This window comes from Rutidosis leptorrhynchoides, unplaced genomic scaffold (genome assembly GCF_046630445.1).
Source record: "Rutidosis leptorrhynchoides isolate AG116_Rl617_1_P2 unplaced genomic scaffold, CSIRO_AGI_Rlap_v1 contig433, whole genome shotgun sequence".
Taxonomy (NCBI): domain Eukaryota; kingdom Viridiplantae; phylum Streptophyta; class Magnoliopsida; order Asterales; family Asteraceae; genus Rutidosis; species Rutidosis leptorrhynchoides.
In genome coordinates this window covers 40034-56417 of record NW_027266665.1, presented here as the reverse complement: position 1 = coordinate 56417, position 16384 = coordinate 40034, and the positions used below count along the sequence as shown (strand labels likewise).

General features: G+C 34.0%; 1 protein-coding gene and 1 pseudogene across 1 annotated transcript; one reads left to right on the top strand and one right to left on the bottom strand.

The window, feature by feature from the left end:
- The first annotated feature begins 7073 nt into the window (after positions 1-7073).
- LOC139883672 (probable 2-oxoglutarate-dependent dioxygenase AOP1) lies at positions 7074-7839 on the top strand (annotated as a pseudogene).
- Positions 7840-9472: 1633 nt separating this feature from the next.
- On the bottom strand, positions 9473-11262 carry LOC139883671 (uncharacterized). Its single transcript, XM_071867816.1, has 2 exons — positions 11132-11262; positions 9473-9920 (listed from the first exon to the last, which is right to left on the bottom strand). The coding sequence occupies exons 1-2, from the start codon at positions 11260-11262 to the stop codon at positions 9473-9475; spliced, it is 579 nt and encodes a 192-aa protein (XP_071723917.1).
- Positions 11263-16384: the final 5122 nt, after the last annotated feature.

Genomic DNA, 16384 nt, shown 5'->3' with positions numbered 1-16384 from the left:
ACATATTTACATCACTTAATTAGTGAATGATATGTTTTTGGTAAATGATGAACCAGTAAACAGCCTCTTTATAAGTTTACGAGTCGAAACCCATCGATTGGACAGGAAGTCATCACTTTAAAAAATGAATATAAATTAATTGTATCGATAATAAATAGTTTATATTAAAAATAATAATTTATATAACATATTGGATTAAAAGGGAAATAAATAAAATTACAGTATTTGTAGACTTTAAATAAGAAAAAATAGTGTATTATAATTTGGATAGGAAATGTTTTTTTAAAATGATAAATAAAAATAAAAATTTATGGGTCAAATTTTAATTTATAAATAAAAATTTATTAGTCAATTTCAATTCGATACTGAAAATTGAAACAACTCAATTAATTTAAAATACATTAAGAAAAATCTATTTATTTAGTTGGAGGATTTGTATGTACATTCATGACTGTATATTTTTTAAAAAATATATGTAAATAGATATTTGTAAAAATATTAAATGAATTCTACAAAATTAGCTTATTACGTTTTATATTCAAGAAGATTTTATTAAATATATACGTTAGAAGTTCTCTTTTATATTTTAAAAAAATAACGTTAAATAAAATATAACTTACATTGATAAAAATTAAAAAGCTTTAATTATAATATTTAATTCTACAGAAAAATATGATATATTTATATATATGTTCGTTTTAATTAGAAATAATGAGAATAAAAAAATATTATATTGAATATAATGGAATTTTAATTAAAAATAAAATTTTAATTAGGAAGTTGAAAAAAATTATTATATATTGTATTTAATTAAAAATAATTTTTTAAATACTAAATATATAAAAAAAAAAAAAACCATGTGCCAAATAAACAAATCAATCAGTTATTTACTCTTCTAGGCTGAGCTATTGCTCCATCTGCAAACTACATTGCATCTTCAATTATTCATATGTTAATATATGATCCGCTCAACAAACCCAATTAAATTTTTTCCAAAACCAGTTAATAATGAAACATCCAGCTGAAGGAAAAGATAATAGTAATTAGAATTGCAGGTTTTTATAATTACTACCGATGTTATTCTCAATATATATATATATAGTACCGCACTAATGTTTTATTTATTAAAAGGAAACAAAAACAAAAAGTTTTCACTGCATATTACAAGATGACTTTCTCTCGCCCTCATTCTAAAGATAGATAGAGAAGGTTGGAAAGAGGACCACAGAAAGAATCTCTTTCTAGTCGGAAGTATTGAAAGATAAGATAAAGATAAGGCTATGCGCACACAAACAAACTTCAGGTATGCAGTTAGTTATTTCTTTTAATTGTAAAAATCAAATTGAAGAAAGACCACAAACACTCTAAACCAAAATACTAAAACTTCTCAAACAGGTCAAACAAGTAAAAATCAAATTGAAGAAAGTACAATTTGTAGTAAAAAGCTGTTATGTGGATAAAATTGAATAGAAAAGAAATACACGGATCATAGATAGTGGCAGCTCCAATCACATGACAATGAAGGAAGAAGCATTTGTGGAGAAAAACTCAAATGTTGGTGCTGCAGTCAAGTTTGGAAATGGAGAAATGGTGCATGTAGAAGGAAAATGAACTGTAGAGCTAGAAACAAAGTCTGGTAAGTTCATTTTGGAAGATGTTTACTACATTTCTGAGTTAGATCAAAACCTAATTAATATAGGACAGTTACTTGAGAAGAAGTATATTGTATACTTTGAAGATGATGAGTGTTTGATCTTTAACTTTGAAAGGAAATTAGTTCACAGAGTTCCACAGACAAATAGAATGTTCAAAATCATATTGGAAGATGTAGAAGGATCGTTCTATGGCAGTATTACATAAATTATATAGTTGTGGCATAGAAGATGAGACGCCCGCATTTCGACCCCTCTCATGGATCTAATGTGGGGTCTGTTGGTACCTTCTATCATCTGCGGAATCTGGGCCCTACCCATGCCTCGTAACCTGAACCTGCTTATTCTGGAGAAAACATTTTATTTGTAGAAATCTGTAAGCTATAATGCTTAGTGAGGTTTTATATTTAAATATTTAATGAAGCATTGATTGCGTAAAAACATTTAAATCATAAACATCTTTAATCATTTGTCATCAAAAATCCTTAAACTTTGTAAATCATCATAAAATATCTTTAAACCTCGTCGAACCCTATCAGTGAAAAACCCTTGAGAATACCAACAGTAGGAGCTAGCTCAACTACTGTAGTATCCTAAACCTCGACACCCGTCAACATGGGTGTAAATAATAAACCTCGACATCCGTCACCATGGATGTATACGTACCCTCTGATCAGACCGTCAACATGGGGTCACAAGGACCAAGTACTCTATCGGCGGATTGGGTCGCCACAAAGTCGATCGAACCCTCTATGGCGGATTGGGTCACCACAAAGTCAACCAAATCCTCTATTAATAAAACATTTTTAATTGGGTTCGTTTCTATATAATATGTATAAATAAGCACACAATCTTTCTTTTAATTAAGAAGCAAATAAAACTTTGCTATTAGGGTCTTTAAAAGTTCTCTCCAGTTTTTAAATCTATAATACGTATCCATGCCATATAATTAAATAAAACTTAAACAGCAAGATAATCAGAAACTATGGCATATTAATATATATATTTCATAAAGCATCAACATATTTTTCTTAATTAAAAAGAAAGTAACACTCACCTTATTTAGCTCCTCGATTTGTTCCCGTACTAGTATCGTCGCGATCTATCTACCTATCGATGTAGCGATTATTAATTTCATACGTACTTACGTTTAATGGAAAATTTACACGAATTAAATCCTATGCGTCACACTCATCGCGGTAACTCCAAATTAAATTTAAACATTTATCCACTTCATTTAACAACACATCACAACAAGTCTTCACAACACATCATATGTCCTGAAATTTCAGGGTGAGTATATTCACCAATATATTTCTCATTATTTCATACAACAACCAACGAATAACCCAATTTTAGATACTGAAAGAAGACTTCCTTATCTGTCTAAATATATATTTCATGTGGTCTAATTCTATTAATTGAATTTACTATGATTTATTAAATTCACAGAACTCGCAGGTTTTACACAACATGACATACCAACATTCAAAACTCCATAAATCAATCTACAAAATACCAAATGACAAACCGTTTAAAGAACAATAAAGTAGACATACAGATGTTTCCATACATATATCATACATGCCAATTGGGTGAGTTTAACATGGTCAAAAATATCACGAAATACAGAGCATCGACAGAAAAATTACCCAGTTTTACAGATTGACCTTCTTTCATTTAAAAATACTTAGCTCATCCTACAAAGGTCCAATTGACAAGCTCTTTAAAGATTATGAAACTAGACACATATATCTATTCCACCCCATCTTATTCACGTTCTGCCTTTTTTACCATGAATTTTCTATAAATTTCTAAAGTTATGTCAACAACAGAATTTCCAGATTGACATACCGGTATTATAAAATTCATAATTAATTCATCATAATTCCGATTGATACAAAATTCACATAAATGAAAAGTAGACACAACAAGCTTTCCATATTATTTGTGGCATAAATCCATAAATATCAAAACCAAAATATTTAGAGATCACAAAACACGAATTCTAACCTCATCTAAACAGCTGAAGATGTCGATTCTAAAATTTCCTTAACCAGACACTGGAATAAAATTCCTTTGGCCAGAATAAATAAGGATGTGTTTGAAACGCTATATCCAAAAATCAGGATGATCGGACTCTGATTGGTATTCCGTTCGTCCATTCTACCGTGACTGTGCAAGGCAGAACGAAAATGGAGGAAATTGTCTTGGAGGAGAGTTGAGTGTTTCTGTCAAAGAAATGGTGGAATGGAGAGAGAGTATATAATGAATAAGTGTGCTGAGCATTATTGGTGAGTGAATTATTGACGTGAATGAGTGAGTAGAAAACATAGTGTAGTGGTTATAATACTAGAATTAGTTGAGTAGGCTGTTGTTAGGTGTAGAAAAATCAGCTGTAGGCTTGTTGAAAAATCTGTACAATGTTTGTCTTGTTTTTGTTTGACAACCTGTTAGGTTTGTTGGTATATGGCTGCCGATTTGATTATGGAAATGAGGCTTCCAAAAGTGTTGGAAATGTCGATTGAAAATGTTCAATACTGTAGGCTATGTAGAAAAGTTAACTTGATCTTGTTGCTCTTGTGTAAGATATTGTCAAAAGTGTAATGGTTACTTTCTTGGTTTTGCAGCTGTCATGGAAAAACTTGAGAGGCTGCCTTGACATGATTGTGGTTGCCGGTTTTGGAGATATTAGGTGTAGGTAGTATTGTATATTTGTAGGTAGTGTACTTAACTAAATTAAAGTAATATTCTTATATGTATTTGGATACTCACTAGAAATGGACTTGTATAACTTTCTTGTAGCATTACTTAGTGTAGAAAGAAAATCTAATAATATATATTAGCTACACAAAGCTATACGTCTCAATACAAATCTAACGTTACTTGTCGTAAAAATAATAACATATAACGAAATTTTCGAATTAAACTCAACGTAGAAAATCGAAAAAAAATGGGTCGTTACAGAAGATTTAGACATGCAGGGCTGGACAATATACATACAATGCAAAGAAATGAAGTTGTACAAGACATTCCAAAGGTGTGTGCAAAGATGAAAGGTGTCTGTGAGGCTTGAGCAAAGAGAAAGAGCTAGAAAGCTTCATTTCCACAAAGCTATTGGAGATCAATACAGAAATTGCAGTTGGTACACAATGATGTTTGTGGCTCCATTGAAATGTCATTTGTTGTAGGAAACGGATATTATCTAGAATTTATTGATGATTTCACCAGATATTTCTAGAAATATTTCATAAAAGTAAAGGATTAAGTGTTTGGAATGTTCAAAAGGTGGAGAGCACAAGCTAAATCGGAAGCTGGTTGTAAGTTGAGATGTCTTAGGAATGACAGGGGTGGAGAATACACCTCAAATGAAATCAAAGAGTATTGTGATAGAGAATGTATCTTCCAACAATTGACTGTTCCATACTGTCCAGAGCAGAATGGAGTTTCAGAGAAAGAATAGAACAGTAGTAGAAATAGGGAAGATAATGATGTCTGGCAAGAACATTCCAAGGAAGTTTTGGCTAGAGGCTTTCAACTCTACAGTCTACTTGCAAAACAGACTGCAAACCAAAGCATTGAAAGGAAACACACCTTTTGAAATGATGTTTGGAGTAAAGCCTAAGGTGCATCATTGAAGGTCTTTGGATGCATTGCTTATGCATATATTCCTGAGCAGAAAAGGAAGAAAATGTCAAAAAAGGCTGTGAAAGGAATTATGATGGGATATAACTTTGGACAAACTAAAGGGTACAGGATTTGGGAACCAATGAAAGAAAAAATGATAATCACAATGAGTACAAAATTTGATGAAGATGTTGAATTTGAGTGGACTGAAGCAACAGTGAGTGAGCCATGGAGAGTTTTATATGAGATACCAATACAACCACCACTTATTGATGAGATTATGAGTGAAACTTCATCTGACAATGGAGAATCACCAGTCTCTCCTAATGTGTTTGTTCATTCTGATACAGGTATCCCAGTTACAACTCTAGGAGGAGAAAATAATATTCCAAAACCATTGTTAACTTCTCCTATGACTGAAAGAGAAAGCAGTAACACAAATACTAATCCTGAATTATTAAATTCAGGAGGAGAGTCACCAAACAATGAAGGAAGTCCAGATAAGCCAGCAATACAAGCCATAGATATTGACACTATAATACTTGAAGAGATGAACCCAAGAAGGAAAAAAAGCTTGAATACTGTGTATGAACAATCAATGCTTGCTCCAGATCCTAATATTTTAGAGTTTATCTGTGTAGCTGAAGACTTTCTTGATGCAGGAATGGAAGAGATTATGATATTAAGCACTGAACCTAGGACCTACAAGCAAGCAGAAAGGCATCCAAAGTAGCAACAAGCTATAATAGAGGAATGGAATGCAATTTTGGATAATGAAACTTGGATCTTAGTAGACGGGCCATCTGAGAACACAAAGGTGACAGAAAGAAAGTGGGTGTATAGGACTAAACTGAATGCAGATGAAAGTATTATTAGATATATGGCCAGGCTAGTTGTGAGGGGATACAAACAAGAATATGGCATTGACTATGAAGAGACATATGCTCTAGTTGCAAGATTGGACACAGTCAGGATGTTATTAGCTTTGGCAACAAACAATGGTTGGGAAATACATCAGATGGATGTGAAGAGTGCATTCCTCAATCGAGTTCTGAAGGAAGAAGTATATGTGAAGCAGCCTAATGGATTTGTGAAGAAAAGAGAGGAGCACAAGGTATATAAGCTCATCAAAACTCTATATGGTCTTAAAAAATCTTCTAGAGCTTGGTACTCCAGGATTAACACATATTTGTTGCATAATGGATTCTAGAGAAGTCAAAGTGAAGCTACTCTATATGTAAAGTGTCAAGGAGGAGCAAAGATCATTTGCTCTCTGTACGTTGATGATCTGTTAATTATTGGGACAGATTTGAAGCTTGTGGAAGACTTCAAAAGATTGATGAACTCTAAGTTTTAGATGACAGATTTAGGCCAAATAAACTACCTTTTGGAATTAAAAATAGATCAAAGTGATGCTGGAATCTTCATACATCAGAAGAAATATGTAGAAGACATGTTGAAGAAATTTCAAATGGAAAATTGTAATGGGATTTAAACTCCCATGAAGAACCAGCTTAATATCAACTTAACAAATATGTCTCGTGTATATATTTGGCCATGGAATTTTGTTTTTAATTTCTTTTAAGTAATAAATATAAGAAAGAAAAAAAAATCATTCGCTAATAAAATTTGGAATGAAACAATTTAATTTTAGTCTTCTAAATATATATAAGATAACATATATATATATACACTTACTTGCAGCAAAAGTATATGATCTGTCACTGAAAGAGTGTCGGAGTTGGATAAATAATCCAGAAAACGATCGTGGAAAGCTTTGGGCTCGAGAAATACATGGAGAAACATATAAACTCAACAACTCACAAATTGAAGATCCTTAGATATGATCCTCCTAAAGCCGGTGAGAATGAAATCACGCTGCGGTCTCACGCAGATAAGAGCTTACTCACAATATTGCTTCGAAACCAAGTCGATGGCTTTGAGGTCCAGTTGCGTGATGGTGAATGGATTCAGCTCAAACAAAGTTTTCCCTGTCCTTATATTGTCCTAATTGGACAAACTCTATCCGTAAGTAATTGTATTGTTTTTCTTTTAGTAATTAGTTTTGGATTATATAATGGGGAAGTCCTCGATCCCCCTACCCACAACCACAACCAATTCTAAGAATTATGCCTATAAAGATTCGTCCTCCATGTGAAAGCTCACTTGAATAACTCATAAACTCAAAATGAATAAATCAAAACCGAAATAAACATGTTTCGACTTCTAACTTGTTTAACAGAATCAATTCAAATTTCTTTTGTAATAGGCATGACTTAATGGAAGATTAAGCGCTCCACATCATCGTGTGGTGCTGAGCAGAAACGATGCGTACTACACTATTGTATTCTTTTGTAACTCAAAACCAGGGTATATTATAAATGCTCCAGAAGAATTGGTAGATGAAGAACATCCTCCGTAATTTAAGCCTTTTGATTTCGAGTATAAGAAATTTGTAGCTCAAAATGTTGATGGTCGATTGGGTGTTGGCTTAGAGAGTTTCTGTGGTGTCGATGAGCAGCCTAAAAGGAAGTTTCAGCTAAAATACCAGTTAGATTAATCTCATAATTTAGCAATATATGACGAGACCTAAATAAGTAATACTAGTTAAAATTCTATAAATTAATAATGTTAGGACCGAAAAAATTTATTAGTTTAGAGAGTTATTAATATATCGATAAATTAATAATTATTAATTTAAAGAGTTTTTAACCGATTCAATGTAATTCATATTTCCGTATAAACTAAGTAATTATACTGTACGTACCAAACAAAACGACAAATTAGTCTATACCTTTTAGAATTACGTTGCAGCGAACTTTGGGATATAATAGTTGTATTGTGTTCTTACTTGGTGGCAATGGCTCCAAATAGACTTGAACTTTAACGAAAACATATAACTATTGAATCATATTTCAATAGAGTGTAATATATTTTTTTCAATTTCTATGACTTATTAATTTATGATTTTCTTAGGACCAAATATTATAAAGGGATCTCCCGAAAAATTAATATCTTATTATTTTATCGAATTTTTTAATTTTTTACATTGGCCCAAATCAAAACCGAACAAATTTATTATTTTAGAGAATTTATTAATTTACCGAATATTAATTTAAAGAGTTTTTACTATAATTATTTGTTTGATGTGTGCATGTGATGGACTATCGATCTATCATTCTACTATTTCGTGCTTGGGATTTAAGTATGAATGTATTAATAATTAAAAAAAAGGTTGTGACAATGAAATGATTTTTATTATTTGAATAAAGGGACAAAAGTACAATCAACCCTTTTTGATTTTTTTTTTTTCTCCGAGTTATGGAACGTTCCTCATGATATTCAATTTTCCTCCTCTTTTTTCGGTATCTTTTCTTTGATTTGGATTTGGAGTTGGATTCCTTGATAAAACAAGTTCAAATCTGCAGATTATTATTATTATTATTATTATTATTATTTTTTATTATTATTATTATTATTATTATTATTAACAATAATTACATGAAGTTATTATTATTATTATTATTATTATTATTTAGTTTGGAAAGAAAGTCGATTGAGGATGAATTTTAAACATCTTTTTTCCTTTTTTGATAAAGGATGAATTTTATTAAATATTGGATCTGGCCGAGTTTGAATGTGTAATCTCCGGAAGAAAATGTTTGAATGTGTAATCGAGTTCTTCAGGCTTTATTTTATGTCTTTTTGCATTGATACGTTTATCTTGATTTCGTTATGTGTTTGTAGGAACTTACGATTATATTAGGAAGATTTAGATATGAATAGGGAGCTTAGAAGAGTTGGAGGACTGAATCGAAGATCAGGAAAAAGTTGAAAGATGAAATGAAATTGAACCTCTATGCAGTTGGAACGATAACTTAGAAAGAATATACACTATATATCAACTTTCACAGATTGCATTCTCCTTTATTATAAACTTCAAAAAAGTAACCATTCTCAGTGATCTAAAGCCACGTGGAATACTGTCCTAGAAAACAAAACTCCATACAGAGAATAACCTGTGTTTTTTCACATGACAATCAATGGAAAGTAAAAAAAAAAAATGTCTATGAAGCTATCACTTAGTGTTGTCCTTTCAAAGCACAAAAACCCTTCTTCCCATCGAACAACAACATCCATCCAATATCCGAACTGAAAACTTTCATGGTTGTCCATTGAGCAACAAACCCCCTTTAGTTCTGCAACATCCACTGCATTATGTCTTTTCTAATGATGCCCTCGAATCTTGCCCCGGAGTAGTTTGACGATGACAAGTGCCTGTAATGCGTCATCGTGCCAGCTGGCCTTGGGGCCCGCATCATCATTGCGATGGCGGGGAAGGTCGTTGACCTTGACCGCCACATCGCTTTCGATGCAGTAAACAGATGCCTGCCAGATTCATCGTTCCTGGATGTTAGCGAGGAGCTAGATGGAGGTTTCAGCAGGGAGGAGGACTGTTTCGTCATTTTCGTGTTTGTGCTAACGTCACTGATTTGGTGGGGACGACGGATGTTAGCTGATGGTTTCATCCGATCAAGCCATCGAAGGATCCGGTTTCCCACATTTCTTCCAACTTCTAGGTCTCTCTCTTGTACGTTACGATGAACTTTCAGTGCAACGTCAAATATCATTCGCGTGCGTCTATTGAAAAATACAAAAGTGAAGTTAGATTCTGCTCAAAGCATTCATAATAGCACCATGGTATGGCAATACATGTACATTTATCATTTAAATAAACACATTTTGAGTGTCTGGCAATAATTGCAGAAACTGATATTGTGGGGCAAGATTCTACTATAATGTTATTGAGTAACTTGGCATAATGATACATTCGAGCATTAATAAGAACAAAAAAATATGTCTAAACAATCAGAAGGACTCAACACTTGGTATTACTAACTCTCTTCACTTAAAAGCTTGGTAATGGAGTTCTACAAATAATATCCCAAAAAACTAAACTGTACATCTGCCCAAGACAATAAGCCGATCCAAGTTCAAGCAAGTTTATAGAAAATAATCTCCATACATTTAAAAGTAACAGGAACGGCCCGACAAATCAAATGAAGTCATGTTAAAAAAAGAGTTGCCAAGATAGCTGTCCCTATCAGAAAAGATGAGCATGAAAGAACCTAGACATTTCTTGTTATATAGAGTGATTCTAATTTGAGTTGTAACACTTGGGAATTCAAAATATGTACACACCAGATGACAACGAACATCATTTTGTAAGTCCTGACCTTAATCTCAATTATAGCCAAAAGAACTAAAATAGGGCACTCTAAGGACTACCAAGAAAGAGCTTATTTCAATGAAGTGGCTAGTTACATGTCATTGCTACTTCACCTCAAATCCGATGTAATGACCAGTCAGCCACTTTCAAAACAATTTATATGACCAACTATTTCTTTATGGCTAAAATCAAGCAATCAACAGAACAAAGACTGGGAAGAGGTAGTTTTTGGATGACAGCATCTTAGGAGAAGACTGAATAATATTTCTATCCCCACATACTTATTAACAGGTATCGTCATCATTAGTTGTATAACAGGATTCAAACAGAATGAAATTTTTAAATGCTTCTCTACCAAACTTCAAACTCCAAGATTGAGCAATAATGATGAATCACTTCAAATTCAAGCCTCTATACACAAATCAAAGAAAAATTAAATTTGCACGGAAACAAGCAGAGGGGATTAAACTAAAAATCGCCCCAACCTAAATTAACACCACCTCCACAATCATCTCTAATAAACTGAACGATCAATTTCATTCTTCAAAACTTCAATTCATCGACTCAATCCCCATCCTAATTTAACAATCGATCAATCAAATTAGGCGTAGAATAAACATACCCATGAACAAATTTGCGGATCTTTGGGTGCTTAGGAGTGATTACGCGACGTTGGATCTTCAAAGCCAATCTGTAAGTCCGCTTCAGACCCAGGAAATAAGCCGTCGCCAATGTCAGCTCCCACAAAACCATTCTCCTCTATTGATAATGGAACTTTGGAAAAAAAATAAAAAACTATCGATTCTTGATAAAACTGTTGGTCGACTTTTCTCGAATGTTTTCGTTTCTCGCAAGTTAGAAGAAAAGAAGAGTTGGGAAAATAAAAGAAGGTTTGGAGTCGCCGCCAATTTCGATCTTGCTAGTCTTTAGTAAAGTTTTGTGTTTTTCTATATGTTAGCCCCTTACCTTTTTAATATGATCTTTATAGTCCACAAACTTTTGAGAAAATTGATCTTTTCGTCCCTCCTCTCGTTATATATTCACACCGGTTATAACCCTCAGTTTGAGCCGTTGGATAAACATACCCCCAACATTTATAGTTTCACGATTTTTATACTCCTCCTCCGTTAATTTGGCTTACGTGGCAAATTGTCGGACAAATTACCAATAGGACAGTGACATGTGTCATGATACATGTGCTTTTTAGCCATATAGGAATCATACGTCTTATATGATTAAAAAATTTAATTAAAAAAAATATATTGGGAATTATTAATTTCCCTTTTTTATTTTCCTTTTCTAAAGTAGATTTTATAATCATGTGACACGTAAGATTTTATATGGGGCTAAAAATACATGCGGGATGACACGTGTCATCGTCCTATTGATATTGTATTTGACAGTTGGCCACGTAAGCCGAGTTAATGGTGGAGAATTATAAAAGTCAGAAAATTGTAAACGTTGGGAGTATGTTTATCTAACGGCTCACACTGAGGAATATAAACGATGTGAATGTGTTACGTTGGGGACGAAAGACTGAATTTTCTCACAAAATTTTTATTACAAGCTGGTCCACAAACTTTGACTATCTTCCATAATAGCCCTATATAATTGTAAATTTAAACAGATGTGGTCCTCTAATCATGCAATGTAACTATTTTTATTTTTTTTTATTTTTTTTATTTTTTTTGTAATAAGATATTTCTTGTTGTCCAAAACAAAGTTAAATAATCCGATTATAAAAAAAGAAATGGTTAAATACACTCATGATAAAAAATTAGGTGTAGTGATGGGCCCAGCCCATATTTAACTGGAGTAAAAGCTTTAAGCTTAACGGAGAAGCTAGCCTTCAGTCTCCCACCACCAATATTACTATCATGGAATCACTTTAAAGTAACCGGGCCCTACTCTAAAGCTAGTAAAAGTAAATCCATTTCGTTAATCCATACTGATTATCATAATTATCAGTAAAATCCTTAAAATAAAATAACCATGTAGTCACATTCAAGCAAAAAAAATTAAAATCCCAGGCTTTTTTATGTATATTTATGTATTCTGATTAAAAATGTTACGCATTCTAAGTGGCACATGAATGGCAATGGTTCGATTTATAGAAGAATTAGGATGTGTTTGTCGTGTGGTTTGAACGTATTTCGTCTTGTTCTACATAATTTTTATTAAACATAACGAAAAAAAACACACATTTTAAATGAAAAAACACACATTTTGACATTATCGAATAAGACGATGTACACTACAAATACACAGTAAATACATGTTCCGGATATTATCGTCCGATTGGATTCGGGAATATTGATGCGGACTATCCAAATACGAGAAATTCCAAAAAGTCAATTCATCATTTTAGTATTATTAAAAATAGAAAATAAAACAACTAGGGAATTTAATTTAATAATAATTGAAGTAAAAAAAAAAGGAGTAGGCAACAAAACAACCATCCTATACTATATACTCACACAAGAGGACAGCTAAGCCCATATTAAGCTGGCAATCAACTAAATTTACTTTCTCTCTCTAAATAACAATAATAATGCAGAGGCAATCTCTAGGCTCGCCAAATTCAAAGCTCACCAGCGGCGGCGCCACTACCATCCATGGAGGCGGAAGTGGTGGATTAATGTCAATAACAACACCTCCTGTCGACCGCCGTGAATCTCTCTCCTCTTCTTCAGACTGCGACGGCGGTGGCGACGACGACAACAAATCGCTAAAACCTCGCCGATTCTCTCTCTCTCAACCGTCTTCGAAACCGGAAAATCTCATCCACTTAATTCCAATACTCACTTTCGTTTGCTTCCTCGTTCTTTACCTCTCGTCACACAATCCAACTCAATCAGGTAATTAAGAAAACAGTTTCAATTCAACCGTCCTGATTTATTACTGATAGAGCTTAATTAAATTGTTTGTTTTATGATCGATTTTGATTCCATTTGCTCAGATTTAGCTCAGTTTCATGGATTCGGACTGCCTTCGAAGCATTTAGGTATAATGCAGCCTCACTTTATAAATTTTTCTTAATTTTAGTAAATAAATATAAATATTTTTCTCTGAAGGTTCTACTGGCGGCGGGGGCGGCGGCGGCCGATTCGTTGAGCTGGAAAGAAGCGATAATATTATGTCGATTCGAAGCGTCCGAAACTTACAAGAGAGCACGAATATCGGCCCGAAATCTCAATCTCACCGGAAATTCGCCGATTTTTAAGGAGCATTATTTGACTTCTTTTACAGCTCAGTCGTGTTCGCCGCCGTGCTTGAACCCGTGACGTACGTATATAGTGTCGGCTGTCTCGTGCGCCACCTTATGTCATTTTATTTTTTTGTTCGCACGTGTAGATGACTTGGCCAGCTCATTTTGATTATTTTATTGTTAAAAAACAAAAAAAATCCATTATATCAATATAGCCGTTAGCTACGTGGCGTTGGATGATCACTTTTTTTTTATTTACTAGGAGTTTTTTTTTTTTTAATATAATGTTATACTACTCGCCTAAATGCGCTCTAGTAGGAGTTGAAAGAAGAAAATGTTTTAATTATTATCCCACATCTAATGTTTTTTTCTTTTTTTTATTTTTAAACGTTCTTGATATGATTTAAAATTTCAATCTCTAAAAAATGTTAAACAATGTTAACCAGTCGATCATATATGTAGTTGTTGTTTTTATTATTTTTAGGTTATATAGAGAACCTTCAGAAGGCGATATTTTTTTCAAATATTAAAAAGATTATTATTTTTTCTTAAATTACAGTAGAGCACGTGCGAGGTAGCGTTATTGTGGGCGCGTGATGATAAATGGGAATCATCAATTCTATGGGATCCAGCTGGAAGTTGGGACCGTTAACTGAAAGAAAAGACCTCGAGTGGTGTTATAAATAAATTGCCAGCTGGAAACTTTTTGTTGTGCCCGTGACAGAGAGACGGAGACTGTTTATTTATGAGAAAATTACATATGTATATTTTTTTAAATACATGTAAACATTTGGAAACGGAAAACGAAAAGGTGAACGGATGTAGTCCGACCGGTAATGGGAATGCCAGTCGGACTATTTAATTAAACTCTATTAAGGTTAATTAAGTCGGCAAAGGAAATGCCGGTTTTCCAACACAAGACCGGCACTTAAAGTGCCGGTTATACAAAAAAAAAAAACGGACCGGCAGTTTCAATGCCGGCCATGTGCAAAAACTATGTCGGTGGAGTGATGCAAGACCGGCACTTTAGATGCCGGTCATGGGTGACTTTATTGCAAAAACGGCACTTTCGATGCCGGTCTCATGTTACCTGCATGCGGGACAAATGTATTTGCCGTATGCATGCTTGACAACTCATAAGGCAAGAGAAATTTATTTAAAAAATCAGCCTGCTCTTTCACATTATATACAAGCCTTTCGTTTTCATTTCTATCACTCTCAAACATTTACTCTTACAAACAACTCTTTCGTTTTCACTCACTCAGTTTCTATCATTCTTGGTGTTTTTTTTAGTCAAAGGAAGTCAAATACATACGAGGTAAATTTCTCTGTTTCTATTTAGTTTTCGTTGCAATTTAATGTATTTCTGCAATGTAATGATGTGTTACGAGTTGTAGTTCTGTTGAGTTCATTCCAGGTTGTAGTTTTGTTCAGTGCATTCTGAGTTGTAGTTCTGTTGAGTTCATTCCAGGTTGTATTTCTGTTAGGATCATTCCAGGTTGTAGTTCTGTTGAGTTCATTCCAGGTTGTAGTTCTGTTGAGTCCATTCCAGGTTGTAGTTCTGTTGAGTCCATTCCAGGTTGTAGTTCTGTTGAATTCATTCCAGGTTGTAGTTCTGTTGAATTCATTCCAGGTTGTAGTTCTGTTGATCATTCCAGGTTGTAGTTCTGCTGAGTGCATTCCAGGTTGTAGTTCTGCTGAGTGCATTCCAGGTTGTAGTTCTGCTGAGTTCATTCCAGGTTGTAGTTCTGCTGAGTCCATTCCAGGTTGTAGTTCTGTTGAGTCCATTCCAGGTTGTAGTTCTGTTGAGTTCATTCCAGGTTGTAGTTCTGTTGAGTTCATTCCAGGTTGTAGTTCTGTTTATTAAATAGGAGATTATTAAATAAAATTCATTACATTGTAATTAAGATGCGGCATGTATATTTTTTTTAATAAATAATTTATTGAGACGGTTAAATATTTTGGTTTGTTAGAATATATATTCAATTGAAATCATTTTATTAAAATTTACTGAGGCGATTATTAAGGTGATTAATTTTATAGGACTAATTTTTATTGTTATTTTTTTCCAGATTATGGCGGCGAGATCCTCTTGGACGGCGCAGGGTCCTACTTCGGATGATCTACTGTGGTTTCAGCCGCAGCACAGGTCACGCGACATATTTTCATCCGGGGAGGATGTCGAGGATGCTATGAGGATAAGGAGAGCTGACTTATTCTTTTGGGAGTGCATGGCGGACGACGAAGGGTATGCAACCGAAGAGGTCATGCAATATATACGGTTGATGGGTTTCGGCTTGATTGCGAAGGTCGGGTACATGGAGTACGACCACCACCTCCTTACCGCACTAGTCGAGCGATGGAGGCCAGAGACACATTCCTTCCACCTATCTGTCGGCGAGGCCTGCATTACCCTACAGGACGTGGAGGTGCTGCTCGGATTTCGGGTCGACGGTACCCCCGTAACTGGTACCGAGGCGTACGACCCCGACATCGATGGGTACCTATTTGGATTATTGGGCTTCGTGCGGGAGAAGACATCCAAGACTGGCATAAAATTGACAAGTATTAAGGCCCACCTCCAGGGACTTCACGGTGAAGAAATTACCTCTGAGCTGGATGCGTTTCAAAGGGCGGGATGTATGCTAGCATTTTTGCTCGCCGGTT

Excerpts from the sequence above, each read along its gene's own strand:
- LOC139883671 (XM_071867816.1), bottom strand. The coding sequence starts at position 11,262 with ATGGTTTTGTGGGAGCTGACATTGGCGACGGCTTATTTCCTGGGTCTG. Across the intron at positions 9,921-11,131 it reads ATCCGCAAATTTGTTCATGG|ACGCACGCGAATGATATTTG; the intron begins GTATGTTTATTC and ends ATTTTTCAATAG.